The sequence below is a fragment of the Dendrobates tinctorius genome, unplaced genomic scaffold (assembly GCF_039654945.1).
Source record: "Dendrobates tinctorius isolate UK_male_01 unplaced genomic scaffold, ASM3965494v1 ptg000126l, whole genome shotgun sequence".
Lineage (NCBI taxonomy): Eukaryota > Metazoa > Chordata > Amphibia > Anura > Dendrobatidae > Dendrobates > Dendrobates tinctorius.
In genome coordinates, this window is record NW_027361794.1 from 9,698,767 (window position 1) to 9,717,200 (window position 18,434).

At 45.4% G+C, this 18,434-nt stretch overlaps 1 protein-coding gene across 7 annotated transcripts in view; it reads left to right on the plus strand.

Moving 5' to 3' along the window:
• Positions 1-18,434, plus strand: part of LOC141047273 (uncharacterized) — a 201,979-nt gene that overhangs the window by 33,891 nt on the left and 149,654 nt on the right. The window contains exon 7 of one of the 7 annotated variants that reach the window (XM_073542288.1): positions 6,537-6,694. The exons of the other annotated variants lie outside the window; for them this stretch is intronic. Coding sequence (XP_073398389.1) covers positions 6,537-6,694 — 158 coding nt within the window. The remainder of the gene's footprint in view (positions 1-6,536; positions 6,695-18,434) is intronic. 7 annotated transcript variants of the gene reach the window in all.

Genomic DNA, 18,434 nt, shown 5'->3' on the forward strand with positions numbered 1-18,434 from the left:
GGCGCTGCCTGATGATGGAATCAAACATCGCAGGGACAGATTCCAGTGGAGAGAGGACACAGCATTTGCTGATGCCCTAATATAACAAAATTATAGAAAACTAAAGCAGTAGAAATCCCCATATAGTCACCCCATTTTGGAAATTATAACCCTCAGTGAATTATTCTCTGGGAGTAGTGACTATTTTGACTCCACAACCACTTTATGGAAATTGGCTTCTACTGGATGTTGCAACGTAACATTTCACATTTTGCATTTTATTACCCAACACATGGTGCCAAGATTGTGCTCCAGGAGACACGCACCGTAAATTAATTAGGTTCCTCTCACTATAGTAATGCTAAATATATGGATGGTAAATGTGGTTTGGGCACACTGCAAGGCTCAGAAGCAAGTGGAAATTTGACTTTGGCAGAGCGGATATTGCTGGATTGGTTTATGGAAGCCATGTTGCTTTTTAAGAGCTTTTGAGCCACTAATAATGTGGAAACCTTTGTTTTCTCTTCGCCACGACAGCACCCACTGAGAGAGGGGATCCGCCCCCAGGAACAGGAAACCTACAGAGAGATAAAAGGGGCGGTCCCCCTCGCTCCCTCAGTTGGTTTCCTGTTCCTAGGAAGGAACCCACAGAGAAGAGGATACCTGGCCTGGTAGCCGCCCGCGGCATTATATGAGCAACGGGGGCCCCAGAGCTGGAAGCAGCGACGGGCAGATCCGAAATAGGAATCCCCCCTCTGCTGGTAATGCGGGTGAGGCCGTGGCAAGGAGTGCCTGGCTCACCAGGAGGTGCAGTGGAGGAGCACCTGGGAAATCCCTAGGAGGGGATTGCGCATTACGAAGCGCGGCACAGCGTCAGGGGTCCGGGGAACCTGGATGAAGACCCCCCCCCCCCTCCCCAAAAGGAAGACTGGGGATAGCAAGGCCAGAGTGGAGAATGATGCCCTGAGCTTGTGCAGGACGCAAGGTGTGCCACAGGTGCTTGAGATGAAAACAAAAGACCAGCATCCCCAGGTATGATGCGGATTGCGGTAAGAGGCTGAACGCTGATTCCATACCTGATTCCTGGCGATGGTCAGTGGTATGGTCCGGTCCGACAGCAGCACGGCGCAAAAGGCCAGCAGCCGGGGGCTTGGCATGGTGATGCAGCATATGGCTGGAGTAGAACTGGCTCCGGTCTGACAGCGTAGACCTGGAGAGGCCAACCTGGCGCGTATGAGAGGCGCAGCACGGCGCAGAAGGCCAGCAGCCGGGGGCTTGGCATGGTGATGCAGCATATGGCTGGAGTAGAACTGGCTCCGGTCTGACAGCGTAGACCTGGAGAGGCCGACCTGGCGCGTATGAGAGGCGCAGCACGGCGCAGAAGGCCAGCAGCCGGGTGCTTGGAATGGTGATGCAGCATATGGCTGGAGTAGAACTGGCTCCGGTCTGACAGCGTAGACCTGGAGAGGCCGATCTGGCGCGTATGAGAGGCGCAGCACGGCGCAGAAGGCCAGCAGCCGGGGGCTTGGCATGGTGATGCAGCATATGGCTGTAGTAGAACTGGCTCCGGTCTGACAGCGTAGACCTGGAGAGGCCGACCTGGCGCGTATGAGAGGCGCAGAAGGCCAGCAGCCGGGTGCTTGGCATGGTGATGCAGCATATGGCTGGAGTAGAACTGGCTCCGGTCTGACAGCGTAGACCTGGAGAGGCCGATCTGGCGCGTATGAGAGGCGCAGCACGGCGCAGAAGGCCAGCAGCCGGGGGCTTGGCATGGTGATGCAGCATATGGCTGGAGTAGAACTGGCTCCGGTCTGACAGCGTAGACCTGGAGAGGCCGACCTGGCGCGTATGAGAGGCGCAGCATGGCGCAGAAGGCCAGCAGCCGGGGGCTTGGCATGGTGATGCAGCATATGGCTGGAGTAGAACTGGCTCCGGTCTGACAGCGTAGACCTGGAGAGGCCGACCTGGCGCGTATGAGAGGCGCAGCACGGCGCAGAAGGCCAGCAGCCGGGGGCTTGGCATGGTGATGCAGCATATGGCTGGAGTAGAACTAGCTCCGGTCCAACAGCGTAGACCGGGAGAGGCCGACATGGCGCGTATGAGAGGCGCAGAAGGCCAGCAGCCGGGGGCTTGGCATGGTGGGCCTGAGTCTCAGAGGAGAGCCGAGGCAGATTGACTCCCCCCTCGGCTGATAATAACAGCGTGAGGCAGGGGCCAGGTGAGGCCATCGTCGCTCACGGATGCAGCACGATATGGCTGGAATGTAACAGGCGCGCATTTGCGCAGAGGGTCTGCAGGCACTTGAAGGCCTTGTATAGCCACGGATAAAAGTGGTAGACAGAATGATTCCACGGAAAGAGGTGGTACACGGTGAAGCAGACCACATCTTAGGCTGAGTTTCCACAGCCGGTACCATGTGTTAATCATCAAGGTGACGCGGGGCTGCTCTCTTTAGGTGGCTGCTGAGCAAATGAAGGCCGGGCAATTACCATAGTGGGAGTGAGACCAGCTGATGATCCCTAGTCTGGTTGATGTGTGAAAAGGAAAAAAAAAAAAAAAAAAGTGCACTAACCTCACCCTGCTTCCCTGGAGGGAAGGCTCAGTATAGCTAGACCCTCGGCTTGCAATTGGGGGTTACAGCACCCGGCAGGGGTTAATGAAGCAGTGTGCAGGAGTTTGCTCATTCTTCCTCCTGCTCTCCGAAAAAAAAAAAAAAAAAAGGGTCGGCAGCCTTTCCAGTCTGACTGCTCTCGTTAGATGGCAGCAGCTAAGTAGCTGGAAGCCAGGCAAGTACCATAATGGAATACCAGTCATAGATCCTGGTAAACAGCAGCATACTGGTAGCAGTCCTAGGGGCACACACAATTTCATGTGCTGAGAGCCTTATGGGGGACTTCAGCTACGCATTGTCTCCGTGAAGATTGCCAGCTGCAGCTCGTTAATTGGCTCCTTCGGGGGAGGTCACTCTGACAATTGAGATGTACCATTCAGAGTGGGGGTTATCTGGAACTCTGAGAGGTGCCCCCTTGAGTGCAACTGTGGGCCTGGTCTCTTGTTTATTACCTTGAAGCGGGGCCGTAAGTCTGTGTGTACCCCATGGGGCCTATGTATATCATATGGTATAATAGAGTCTGGATGTATCGTATTACGTCATAGCGGCTCTATGAATCGTACTGCATCATAGAATACTTCATGGTAATTCATAGTACTTCAGGGTACTGCATGGTGCTTCATAGTACGAAAGATATGCAGTGAGAGGTGGACACCACTGTATAAACTACCAAATATTACGGCCCGCTGCAAACATGCGCCAAAGATGAATCAAAAAAAAAGAAAAAAATAAGAGAAAAAGCGCAAATAGTGATGCACACGCAGCCAATGATATAATTCATGGTACGTCATATTTGCTTTGTGGTACTTCGTGATATGTTGCAGTACTTCATAGTACTTCTAGTTGCATCATAGTGTGCCATAGCTCATCAGACTGCTTCATGGTACTTCATGATAGGTCATAGGTGTGTCATAGTACCTTGTGGTACTTCTTGTTGCGCCATAGTATGTCATAGCGCATAATATTGCTGCATGGTATGCCAGGGTACTTCATAGTACTTCATCATATTTAGTATTGCATCATAGTACTTCAGATGGCATAATAGTACTGAATAGTGCTGCATTGTGCATCCTTTGTGGTTCATAATATATATTGCTTCATGGTACTTCATAGTACTGCCTCATACTTAGTATTGCTCCATAGTACTTCAGATTGCATCATAGTACTTCATAGTGCTTCATATTACTTCATGGTACTTTATAGTACCTTCACAGTACTTCATGGTACTTCATAGGGCTTCATAATGCTTATTAGTACTTCATGGTACTTAATGGTACTTCACAGTGCTTCAGAGTACTTCATGGTACCTCAAGGTACTCCACATTGCTTCAAAGTACTTCATAGTGCTTCATGGTAATTCATGGTACTTCATAGTGCTTCATGGTACTTCATGTTACCTCAAGGTACTCCACATTGCTTCAGAGTACTTCATGGTACTTCACGGTACTTGGTACTTCATAGTGCTTCATGGTACTTCATGGTACTTCATAGTGCTTCATAGTACTTCATGGTGCTTCATGGTGCTTCATGGTACTTCATGGTGCTTCATGGTACTTCATGGTACTTCATGGTGCTTCATGGTACTTCATGGTACTTAATGGTGCTTCAGAGTACTTCATGGTACTTCATAGGACCTCATATCACTTCAGGATGCTTCATGGTATGATATGGTACCTTCATAGTATGAGGAGGAATACGGTCAAGAACTCTGATATCTACCGCAGAGAGAATCCTGCAGAGAGACAAAACATACCTGTTGTTCCTATTGACCCGTTTTTATCAGGGTAATAACTTCAGAGCCTGTTCCTGGTGCTCTCCATGTCAGTGGAGTGGACAATTCCGGAGCACACCTCCTCAGCCACCCTACCCGGCATCAAGAGGAATGGGTGCTCAGCCGGGGCATCTTCAAGATGATAGCGGCTATATGGGGCATGCCGGAGATAGATCTGTTCGCTACAATAGACAGGTCGAAAGGTTCGCTCCACTGTACAGGGCATGTACTCGACGCCCTTCTAAACCCTTGGACGGTTCACCAGACCCTCCGATGTTATGGTCGCCAGCTGTTACCAGGATGATGAGGTAATAAGGAGCGAGAGTCATCTTAATAGCCGGTGGGGCTAAAAAGCCGTGGGTTTCATGGCTGAGAGTCATGTCATGGGTTCTCCCTCTGGATCGGGACCTGCGCTCACAAAGACCCTGTTACACCCTCAGGTCAAAGGTCTACGCCTCACGGCATGTAATTTGAGGGGCAGTTACTGAAGCTAAGCAGATTACTTATTTGGCACCCTCTTGGAGGAAAAACTTTAAACTTTCCATTCAGCAGACCTTTCCGGGGAGGGTCTTTTTCCTTGCCATATTAGAGTCCCGGCAGGAGGGGTGTGAGTTCGGACTTGCAGGTAACACCCCAAAAATTCCGAGTTTCAGCTCTGGAGGCCAACTATAATTATAACGTGTGGGCAACAAAGGGGTAGCTCGATCTTTGCTTGCCAGCAAGCAAACCCGGTTCACATTCTTCAAGGACCACCTTGGGGACCTTAGCTTAGTCCTAGATGCTTTCACACAGGGACCATTCGGGCCCATACACTTGACCTCAATAAAGTGCGTTTCATTGAAAGCCGCCATATTGGCAGCTCTAGTATCGGCAAGGAGGATGCATGATCTCCAGACCCTGTCAATAGATCCTCCATCCTGACAATATTTCAGGGCAGAATAGTGTCAAAGACGGACCGTCCTACCTCCCTAAGAAGGCTGCTAAATTCCATAGATCCAAAAAATCTACCTTCCCTCTTTTTTTATGATAGCCCGGCAACACCAGAGAAGGAAAGATAGCATGGCCTAGACGTAAAGGGGGCCATCTTAGTCTATATAGATAACTCTAGACCCTGGAGGCAGAGCAGGGCTCTTTTTGTCTCTTTTTGTCTCTTTCCAGGGTAACAAGAAGTGTGGATAAGAAACGCATTGGCATATTCGGCAAAAAAAGGAGAAGGCCCGCCACAGGGCGTGAGGGCACATTCTGCAGGAGCCATATCTTCTTCCTGGGCCAAAAGGACGGAAGTCCTAATTGAGCTAATATTGGTCTGTTTCCCTAGAGGTGGGTAAAAGTAACTGTTGAGCAAAGCAGGTAAGGCCGCAACCTGGTCTTCTCCTTCTGCCTTTTATAATCACTACAGGCTACATTTGTCTTCTTCCGATGACTTGGCCTTTGGTAGATCTGTCCTTAACACGGTGGGCCCTCCCAGGTGATTATCTCTGAAAATCTCTCAGTGGGTGCTGTCGTGGCGAAGAGAAAAAAACGGATTACTTACCGGTAATACTCTTTTGTAGAGCCACGACAGCACCCGCTCACTTCCCTCCCTTGATATATGTACACGTGGTTCACTCTGGTGAGTGAAGGATAGAAGCTGTATATAAATATATGCTAGAATCGCTTACTGAGCAAATTGACTAAAGCATGTGTGGCGGTTCCTCTTGTTCTCTGTAATCCAACTGAGGGAGCGAGGGGGACCGCCCCTTTTATCTCTCTGTAGGTTTCCTGTTCCTGGGGGCGGATCCCCTCTCTCAGTGGGTGCTGTCGTGGCTCTACAAAAGAGTATTACCGGTAAGTAATCCGGTTTTTTTCCACTGACAGATGATGGACCTTAGTGGTATCTTCTATTTCGTGACATGAGTAGAAGTTTTATTGGTATAATTTTCACCTATATAGTATTGTTTGGTGGCTTTTTATTCCATGTTTGAGAGGCAGAATGAACAAACCATTGAACACCACGATGCACTAGTTCATGCTAGAAGGCTTTTGATTAGACTCTGAATTGTCATTGTCTTGGTGAATAATTCAATATTTTTAAAAAGCTTGCAATTTTTACAGACAGTTTAAGTAGAAATGCTCAAAAGTATAACATTTGAGGATATTTTATTCAAAATTAATAATTGGTTTTATTTTTAGCAGATGACTGTACCAGGAGATCAGAAGGACAGCTGACATCTTCAATTTTTAAATCAGATGATCTTGAGATCCCACAGAATACAATTGAAGAGAACGCCATTACTCCAGATATACCATCATCCCATCACAGCAAAGATTTGACATCTGATCCTTTGAAACAGGTCCTGTCTTCTGGTTCATTGTCAACTACTAAGGAAAATCAAAGTAACAATATAAGCATTAAAAAACAAATTGATTCTAAAGGAAAGAAGCCATTTTCATATTCAGAATATGGAAATAGTTTTCTCGAAAAGACTTTTCTTAAACATGAAAAAATTCACATAGCAGAGAATAGACTTTCATGTTCAGAATGTGGGAAATGTTGTATCCAGAAATCTGATTTGGTTAAGCACCAAAGAACTCACACAGGAGATAAGCCTTTTTCCTGTTCAGAATGTGAGAAATGTTTTAACCGCAAATGGAATCTTGTTATACACCAAAGAAATCACGCGGGGGGGGGGGGGGGGAGTCTTTTTCCTGTTCAGAATGTGGGAAATGTTTTGCCCATAAACCAGATTTGGTTAAGCACCAGAGAACTCACACAGGGGAGAAGCCTTTTTCCTGTTCAGAATGTGGGAAATATTTTAACCATAAATCAAAATTTGTTAGGCACCAGAGAACCCACACAGGGGAGAAGCCTTTTTCCTGTTCAGAATGTGGGAAATGTTTTAACCATAAATCAAAATTTGTTAGGCACCAGAGAACCCACACAGGAGAGAAGCCTTTTTAATGTTCTTAATGCGGGAAATCCTTTTCACCGAAATCAACTCTTAATAAGCATCAGGGAAGTCACACAGGAGAGAAGCCTTTTTCATGTTCAGAATGTTGGAAATATTTTAACTGAAAATTGTATCTTCTTAAAGGGGTTGACCACTAGTAGGACAACCCCTTGTCATTCCTCATGTTTGGCCACGTTAAATTAAAATCACTCATTGTAAGGAAATGATCAGTACTAAATATGTTGAACAGCCATGTTGGACTGAGCTGCCGTCGTGGAAAACTTTTTGCTTACTAACTTTGCAGCTAATGAGATGCTGTTATTGGAACTCTGTCCAGAATGGAGACATATAATGACTTCAGAGCCATTAGCAGGGATGGTTGGCTTATACAAAGGTTAATAGGAGTAGCTGCAGGGCATTGTGAGAGTGAATAAGTGGTGTCATATGGTAGTAAGTAGTGTCTGAGACAAGGACAATACAGTTGTCAATATGTGACATTATGTGAGTAACGACATTAGGTAAAAGGGACATGGGGATTTATGGACTGTAATGGAGTTTGATGAAATACTCCTAAATATTGTCATGTTGTATTATCATTTTCTTTGTTGCTGTAAAATACATGTCTTTCCCTGCAGTATGATGCTGTCATGTATACGCCTTTTGCCGCAATATGTAGTTCCTTTGTCTACCCACGTATAAAAAGCCCAAATAAGGACCTACATATATTCAGGAGTAGAAATCCCAACAACATAGCCTACAAAGGTTACTCCCATAAACAAAGTTTCAGTATGAAATACAATATCTTTATTTCAACAGAACACATAAAAACATGTTAAAAGAAGAGATTATGCAGAGAACAATCATCGGGTAAGTATATAAAACATTTCTAAACCTGTTCCAATGTATAGTTTAGTAAAATCCTTTATATTAACCCCTTTCTGACATCTGACTTAATATTCCGTCCATGTGACCTGGGCCGATTTGAGCATGGACGGAATATTACGTCATTGCGATTGGCTGCACACACGGGGGGTGTCTGGGTGATCGCCGCTGGGTGTCAGCTGATTCTGACATCCGGCACTAGGTCCCAGGAGCAGTCACAGACCGCTTCCGGCTCTTTAACCCCCGAATTGCTGCTATCGAACACGATTGCATCATTCTGGAAGCCGGCACAGGGCTGACAGCCCCTCTGCCTTTGTATCAGAGATCCCACAGTGTGACGCGGAGTCCTGATCATTGCTATGTTGACCTGATGTCATGACAACATCCTGGTCACTAGACCTAGCAAGCTTGCTGATCATGCGCTGTGCATTCTCAGCAAGTCTCTCTGTCAGTGCTGCTCTGACAGCTTCTGTGGCATGTAGATGCTGCTTCATCTGCATGCTATAGAAGCCATCAGCCTGGAAAAAAATGATTGTCCCATAGTGGGACTAAGTAAAAAAGTTAGGAAAAAAGTAAAAAAAAAAAAATTAAATAATTGTAAAGATATTTAAAAAAAAAACAATATATATTCTACCACTGATTAAATATTTGAATGGAAAAAAAAAATCTAAAAAATAAATGTACACGTATTGGTATCGCCGTGTCCACAACGACCCGACCTATAAAACTCTCCCACTAGTTAATCCCTTTTGTGAACACTTTAAAAGAAAACAAGGCACAAAACAATGCTTCCGTCCCGCTGTATTTTCTATAACCAGCCATGCAAAACTCTCAGCTCGGCTGGGAACAGAGCCCAGTATCAGGAGGTAACCTCTATGATGTCATCCCTGGTCTCTTACGCTGCGCTCCCAGCAGCTCATTCACCAGTGGTTCAGTCGCATCTTGGCAACGTCCAGCTTGAAAACTAATTATCCCCCAGATATGGACAGAACAACAGACAGGTATGGTAATAAATATATATATATATATATATATATATATATATATATATATATATATTTTGCTCAATGTGGGTGTGTATGTATGTGTGTGTGTGTGTTTATGGCATAGGCATCCGCACCGTCGCAGCTACAGCCACAAAATTTGCCACAGTCTGGACCCCGAGAGTATCATAGGCTATGTTGTGAGGCGAAATTTTAACCCCGCGCGTTCCAATTCACCAAACAATTTTGCCCCTATCTACATAATGGGGAAAAAGTGTGTATCAAGCCCCGCCCCTCGTTATGATGTCATAATGGTTGCCATGGTGACGCTGATGTCATCATAGGTTGCAAGCCCCGCCCTCATTATTATGTCATAATGGTTGCTATGGCGATGCTAATGTCATAATAGGTTACAATGGCAAAGATGCTGTCACAATGGTTGCCATGGTGACGATGATGTCTTAATAGGTTGCAATGGTGACTGTTATGTCATAATGGTTGCCTTGGTGATGATGATGTCATAATGGGTATATGGGCATGGGACTATGGGATGGCAGATATGTATGACGGGTATATGGGCACGGGACTATGGGATGGCAGATATGTATGATGGGTATATGGGCATGGGACTATGGGATGGAAGATGTGTGATGGGTATATGGGCACTGGACTATGGGATGGAGGATATGTATGACGGGTATATGGGCACGGGACTATGGGATGGCAGATATGTATGACTGGCATATGGGCACGGGACTATGGGATGGCGGATATGTATGATGGGTATATGGGCACGGGACTATGGGATGGAGGATATGTATGATGGGTATATGGGCATGGGACTATGGGATAGAGGATGTGTGATGGGTATATGGGCACATGACTATGGGATGGAGGATATGTATGATGGGTATATGGGCATGGGACTATGGGATAGAGGATGTGTGATGGGTATATGGGCACGGGACTATGGGATGGTGGATATGTATGATGGGTATATGGGCACGGGACTATGGGATGGAGGATAATTATAATTTGTTATAACTAACCACAGTTAGTTACTATGCCCGGGCAGCGCCGGGCTTTTCAGCTAGTATGTATATATTTTTATTTTTATTTTATTACAGGAGAATGAGGGCTTTGTTGGAATTAAGCAAGGTTGTAAGTATGGTCTAATTTAGATTATTAAAGGAGTCTGTGTCATTTTTTCAATTAAAGGACTTTATTCTGGCTGTGTGTGTGTGGCGCCCCTGAGGGTTCCGTCACCACAGACGTACTGCACCTCATCCAGAGGTGTGGTAGTCCGCTCTCAGGTAAGGAGGGGGACACTACCCAGAACCCAGACACGTGCATCCAACACCAGACCTCTCCAGACCAGGGAGGGACTAGGTAGAGGGTGTGGGTGGAGAAAGCAGCAAGGGAGAGCTGAAGGAAGTGACAGTGAGAGAGTGAGTTAGATTTGGTGACTTGAGCAGTGAGGAGCTCGACCCTAGACCAGTAGACAGCAGAAAGTGAGAAAGGAAAAACAGAAGAAACAGAAAGATAAGCTTCAGTGAAAGAGACGAAGAAGGGGTCCTAGGGGCACGGGTAGTGAGGAATCCACCTGTTGGGCCCGTATCCACGCCGACCATAGTCGGGTGGAGGGACCAGGTCGCAGTAGGGGACCAGCCCCAGACTAGTGGAGAAACTAAGGACTCAGCTAACTGGAGGTTGCAGTATCTGAATGTGCTGCAGCCACGTCCATTCACATTCGCTGAAAAGGCAGCTGGATAGGATCAAGGGGACCTAGAGCATGTTGCCCGATAGGATCCGGGGGTGCTGGCTTGGGACACTGTGTGTGAAGGTGCAGGGCAGGAGAGGAGGAAGCCAGTGCAGTGAGACGTCCAGAGAAGGAACATCTGAAGCGGGTTCCGACACGGTGTACGCCAAATTACATGAGAACTGGCTGGACCACTGACCTGGAGAACATAGCAGCCCAACTGGGGATTGTAACTGGAAGAACTGCGAGTAAAAGTGTGAAGACTGCACTCCACTGTGTCCTCTGACTTATTTACAGCGTCACCTGCCTTGCAACACGACTACAACCACCATCATCATATTTTACCAGATGACATCCATTCATGCCACATCCTTCGCACAAGGTCTTTGAAAGATTTATTTAAACACACATCTAGGGGCTGCAATACAGATGTAAGTCCACCTGGAATAACCACTAAAGTAACTTGAGAAAACTTTGCCAATTGATGTTATCAGATGTGTGGGCTCTGAACATATCCCAAACTGGCAATGATGTTTTTTTTTCTTTAAGGCTGCTCCTGGTCGTCCATTCCAAATTTAATAATAAAAATAATAATATAAATATTAATATGTGCGTGCACTGTAATTTGTGGTGGGAATTGGACTTTTTTAGGCAAGGTCTTTCTTTTAAAAATAATGACAGGCCACAGCTTAGTTCCATTAGCCAAACATGAAAGAACGACTGAAATGTTTTTTTCATTTCCTGTGGTTCTGAGTAAAATAGTTTTGTCTCCCATATTAGCCACAGTTCTGTTGTTTGGAAGATCAAAAGTCATAGGTGTTTCATCCATATTTCCAATATCTCCCAGGTCATGGTTAAGGATCCTTCTTTGTTTTATCATGAATGAATGGAATGACATCACTTTTTCGTCAAGGTCTTTTGGCAACTTCTGTGAAATCTTTGTTCTTTGCCGCAAACATAGGCCAAATCTATTCATGAAGCGGGTGCACCATCCTGCTTATGCAACAAAATTTTCAATTCCTGGTGCTTTCAATTTGTTTTTAGCCATTTGAAGGGCACGTAAGTGAATTCATATGCGTATTACGCAGTAACCATTTTGACGACACTACATAACCCATTTGTGCAATTCAGTCTCTAGAGCCTCATATGACGTCTTTAAACCACGTTGAGCTTTTTTTTGCCTTTGGAATCTTTTCCAAGTCAGCTTTCATTTTCCGCCACTCCCTCACTTGTTTTTCATTAACACAAAATTCCCTACTTGCAATACTGCTATTGCTTTCTTCTGCCCTTGGCACAACCTTAAGTTTGAAAGCAGCTTCGCATGATCTGCGTTTTTGTTTTGGTCTAGGATTAAAAGTATTGGGATCCATTTCTAACGAGATACAAAAAAGACTTTATAAAAGAAATCCATACCATAGCAATTAAATTCTCAATACGGTACACACTGCATATCCAAGACCGGTACCTGTACTCAGCAATGCTTGGGCAAAGCAAGGGGGCTACATATTAAATCAAGAGCCCCATATAATGCTTCATGCAGTTTTTGATGGACCAATATAATGCTCCATACAGTTAATTATGGGCCCATATAATGCTCCATAAAGTTCATGATGTGCCCATATTGCTCCATAAAGTTCATAATGGGGCCATATAATGCTCCATAAAGTTCATGATGGGCCCTATAAGATGCTCTATACAAAATACACCCCATATAATGGTTCATGATGAGCGCATATAATGCTCCATGAAGTTCATGATGGGCCCATATAATGCTCCATAAAGTCCATGATGTGCCCATATAATGCTCCATAAAGTTCATGATAGGCCCCATAAGATGCTCCATGCAAAATACACCCCATATAATGCTCCATAAAGTTCATGATGGGCCCATATAATGTTCCATAGAGTTCATGATAGGCCCATTTAATGCTCCATAAAGTTCATAATGTGACTATATAATGCTCCATAAAGTTCATGATGGGCCCCATAAGATGCTCCATACAAAAATATGCCCCATATAATGCTGCACAAAGGTTAATGATGGCCCCATTAGATGCTCCATACAATAATATGCCCCATATAATGCATAAAAGGGTAATGATGGCCCCATAAGATGCTCCATAGAATAATATGCCCCATATAATGGTGCATAAAAGGGTAATGATAGCCCCATAAAATGCTCCATAGAAAAATATGCCCCATATAATGCTGCATAAAAGGTTAATGATGGCCCCATAAGATGCTCCATAGAATAATATGCCCCATATAATGCTGCACGGAAGGTTAATGATGGCCTCATAAGATGCTTCATAGAATAATATGCCCCATATAATGCTGCATAAAAGGTTAATGATGGTCCCATAAGTTGTTCATATATAATGCTGCTGCTGCTGCAATTTAAAAAAATTATATACTCCCCTCTCGTCGCTGACCACGGGTCCTCAGTGTCGCCGCCTCTCTGTAGCGACTGTTCAGGCAGAGGGTGCGCACTAATCACATCATCGTGCCCTCTGACCTGAACGTCACTGCCAGAGGACCAGGAAGACAAAGTGCAGTGGTGGAACTGGGACAGATGAATATCGCAAGTGTTGAGGGCCTGAGCCAGTGGTGACACTGGTACGTGACCCCCAGAGCACCGGCACCTGGCCCCCTTAGCACACCGGTTTCCCCATCTGCTCAGGACCCCGGCACTTGTCCCGCTGCCAACGCCGACCCTGTCAGCAGCCACCGGGACACAGGCTGCAGGGGAGCGCACAGAAGACCCGGAGACGCCGGGGACCTCCACCCTACATCGGTAAAGAAGTGGGAACGTGACTTGTGTATAAGCCGAGGGGGTCTTTTTCAGCCCAAAAAAAGGGCTGAGAAACTCGGCTTATACACGAGTATGTGCTGTAATTATATAGCACATAAAGTCCTCATATAATAGCACTTTGATCTAATGGCACGATTATTGTTCAATATATGTAATGCTAGCAAAATTAAATCGCACCATACATACTAGGGTGGTTTCACATTAGCGTTTTTGTGCGCTGCGTTTCATGCACACCGAAAAACGCGTGAAAAACGCATGACAATGCATCTTTTTTCTGACCATGCGCTTGATGCATGCGCTTAAAAGCGCAGTGTTTACACGCGTTCATATGCGTTTTTGCATGCGTTTGCGTTTTTATGCGCATGCGATCAAAGAAAAAAAAAGACAGATGTGAAATTCAATGATAAAAACACAACCAATGGGACACAAGTGGGCGGGTCTCATGAGATTATTGTAAATATACCATTGCAGAGAAGAAATCCTCCCATTTTGCTCCTGTCTCCTGCATCAAGATGGATCTTCAAATGGACAGTTTGTACCGCAACCTTGATTTGGATCTTGGCTTGTTTTTTGCTTTTGTAGTAGCTTGTGACGAACAACGGAAGAGAAAAAGATGGAGAAGCCGGCGTAGGCGATTTTGGCGACACCCTATTGTGGAAGTCAGGGAGAGCTTTGGAGCTTACCACTCTTTATTCACCGAGCTAAATAACAATCCAGACAAATATGACTACACGAGGATGTGTCAAGACAGTTTTTATTATTTGCTTCGACGCGTTGAAGGAGCCATCACCAGGCAGGATATCCAGCTCTGGAGAGCGATTCCTGCTGAGGCGCGTCTGTTGGTGACACTACGGTACGTAATATTTCAAACTAAATGCATTGATAATTATTGTTTGGCAATGTACTTATTTTTTATTTTGCTTTTTATTAGATTTCTGGCTACTGGAGAGACATTAACATCGCTCCATTTTCAGTACTGGATAGGAATTTCAACACTTTCTGGGATTGTTGCAGACACCTGCCGGGCTTTGTGGGACGTTCTTCATGATGAATTTTTACCAATACCCACCCCGGAAATATGGAAGGACAAAGCTGCCAAATTCCAAGAATTTTGTGATTTTCCCAACTGTATTGGAGCAGTAGATGGCAAACATATTCACATTAACAAACCGGCAAGAACTGGATCTCAGTACTTCAATTATAAAAAATATTTTTCAATAGTGCTCATGGCCATTGCCGGTGCGGACTGCAGCTTTGTGGCCGTGGACATTGGATCATTTGGACGTGCTAATGATTCGAGAACATTTAAAGACTCAGACATGGGCCAGCGATTATATCTGACTAATTTCAATTTTGCTCAGCCACAACCACTTCCCAACACTGAAGGACCTGCAATGCCGTTTGTTGTGGTTGGGGATGAGGCCTTTCAGATGTGCGCTAATCTCCTTAAACCATATTCTAGTCGTGACTTGGACCATACTAAAAGGATTTTTAACTACAGACTGTCCAGGGCAAGAAGAACAGTGGAGTGCGCCTTTGGTATCCTAGTCTCAAAATGGCGCATTTTGCAAACATCAATTAATCTAAAAATTGAAACAGTGGATGAGGTGGTCAAGGCGTGTGTGGTTCTCCACAACTACATAATGGCTAAAGAGCGACCCAACGTTCAACTTGATGAACCTCTTTCTAATCCATTGCCAGATTACCAGCAACACCCTCTGAGGTCAACAGTTAAAATAGGACAAATGAGGGATAGATTTGCGGCCTATTTTGTTTCTGATGTTGGGAGTTTCATGGCAAGATCAAATGGTAGTGTTTGTGGCCTTATTATAGTAACTTTTCTGTGCTGTTCATAAAAAAACCAATCCATTTTTGGTAATGTTGCTACCAATAAAATACACCTTTTTTTTAAAAAAAAATTTCCATTTTATGTTTCATTAATCCTAGTGAAATTTTCCAACACTTGTGAAATTTTGAAAACATATTTAAAAAAAAAATCTAAAAATGTATTATCCTGAGTGCAATAGTGCCGACAACTGGCAAGGTGACCTGACCCCCTCCTCTTTGTGTTGTTTTGGACACCTCATAGCTCAATGAAAGATACCTAAAGCTGGCGAGCTAAAAACAAAGAAAAGTTAAGGATTATATTGTACATTGGAACTGACATTGAAATCTGAGATGTCAAAAAAATTTTGTGTATATGGCGCACGGTGTGTTGCCGGCGACGGGAGAGTCAAAGAACAGTCATTTGTTGTGTAAAAAAAAAATAAATTTTAATTTGTAAACATTATTAGTTTGAGTTTGATGAAGGGGAGTTGCCAAGTATACTAGCCGGAACTTCTGGGATACTGGACGTTGAAACATTGGGAGGTGAAACATGGGAAGGGAAAAACAAAGGGGTAGGTGATGCTGGAGGGGTTGATGGTGTAGGAGGTGATGGTGGAGATACATGGACAGTTCTCCTTTTTTTGGAACGGTGGCTCTGCTGTGTTTGGGTACACGGCCTGGTGGTGGGTGTGGTCAATGTACCCTGCGTCTGCGTGTGCTCATTGTGGTGGGCTGGCCTGGTGGTGGTGGACCTACGCGCATGACCAGGACCCAGCGTCTGCTCGGTGTGGTGGGCTGGCCTGGTGGTGGTGGACCTATGCGCATGACCAGGAACCAGCGTCTGCTCGGTTTGGTGGGTTGGCCTGGTGGTGGTGGACCTCCTTGTATGACCATGACCCAGCGTCTGGTCTGTGTGGTGGGCTGGCCTGGTGGTGGTGGACGTCCTTGCATGAATAGGACTCGGCTGAGCGGTGTAGTGGCGGTCCCCAGCGCCTGGCATTGTGTAGTGGTGTTGGGCGGCTGTGGGCATGGTGGTGGACGCAGCAGAACTCGGTATTATACTTGACAGCTGTGGTACTGGTGGAAAGGCTGCCGCTGCTGGTGGCTGCATGAACCGAGTCTGCTGCATAGCATTCACATATGCTGCATTGCAGGCCTGCATCACAGTAAGCTGGAGTTCCGGCGTCAGGTTTTCCGACATGCCCTTCTCTATGGCACTAAAGAAATGTTTTGCCGGTCTCTGGAGCTCGACTTCCAGTTGTTCAAGGCGTCGGGTGACATTTGCAAAAACCAGTTTGCACTGTGTCACCCAGCGCCTTGAGGCAACTCTGGAAGACCGTGCCCAAATGTACAAACACGGGCATGAGTGGCCTGTCCAAGCCCCGCTGACGCTGGCGGGAAGAGCCATAAAAAGGAGGGGCAGAGGACTCGGACAGGGGAAGACCGGATGGACCGGCTGCCGGTTCTCCAGACTGTGCTACAGGCCTACTTACCCCTTCGCAGTGGGATGTCTGGGACGGGTCCGATGGCATTTCATGAAGGACAGATCCTGATGCCGGTCCAGGTTATAAGGTGCTGCTATGGGTTCTGTGAAAACAAAAGAAAACGAAACATTACTACACAAAAAATTTCAATTTGAAATTCGCCAACTCCTGTGGAATCCAATAAATCATGAATACTTACACTCTGCGAGCAAGGACCGGTCTCAGGAAGCTGAGGAGACGATGGTACTTATACTTCCTGGTCCTTGCCCCAGCACAGCTTCGAACCTGGCCCTACTGCCTCAGGTCCCTATTGAAGCGGTCCTTCATGGAACGCCATCTAGTTTTGATTTTCTTCACTGTGAAAGAAACAAAAAAAAATTTAACAATAGCAATTTTGGATATGATAAAACAACCGTATGTGATGCAATAAACTCGCAGGAGTTCATCACATCACACACGGTTGTGTGATCACGGCCAACTCTATCACTGCAGCGTAGTCATAATACTTACGAAAGTCCTTTTGACCCCTAGCTGAGGCATTGTCCCATCCATCCCACAGCGATTTGGCCACCTCGTTCCACAGTCACCGTATCACCACTGCGTCGGAATGCAGAGGATCACGGTTGTCCCACAACGGAACTCATTCATGGACAGATGTGATGAGGAGGTCGTTATTCACCTCCTCCTCCTCGTCCCGCTGTGGAACCTATAATTGAAAAAAAGACATGAGTGTTTGAATGATATAATAGTTTAACCCATTACTCGCAAAGGGGGGGTTTGCATGTAAATTCCTGGGCCAATTTTTAAAATTATGACCAATGTCCCTTTATGAGGTAATAACTCTGGAACACTTCCATGGATACTGGTGATTCTGACATTGTTTTCTCGTGACATATTGCACTTCATGAGTGGTAAAATTGCACTCATTTAATATTTCCAGAACTGGTGATAACGGGGGGTTGTATTTAGAGTGGGTTTTTATTTTTGACAGCTATCGCACAATAAAAGACAGTTTTTCTTGTAAAAATAGTTTCTGCAGCACCATATTTTGACAGCTAGAATTTTCACATATTTTGACCCATCGAGTCATGTGAGGTCTCATTTTTTTGGCATCACTTGATTCTGTGAGCTATAAGTTTTTCATGTTTTTGCTGATTACGCTGTGTGATGGCTCTTTTTTTTCAGGACAAGATGACGTTTTCTGCGGTACCATGGTTATTTATATTTCTCTTTTTGATTGCGCAATATAGCACTTTTTTATGATAATAAAGCATTATCTTTTTGTTTGTAATTTTTTTTATTTTTTTTAACGTGGGTCGCTAAAGAGGTTAACTAACGTGACCGTTTTATAGGACGTGTCGTTACGGAAGGGACAATAATGGCAATCTGTCACAGG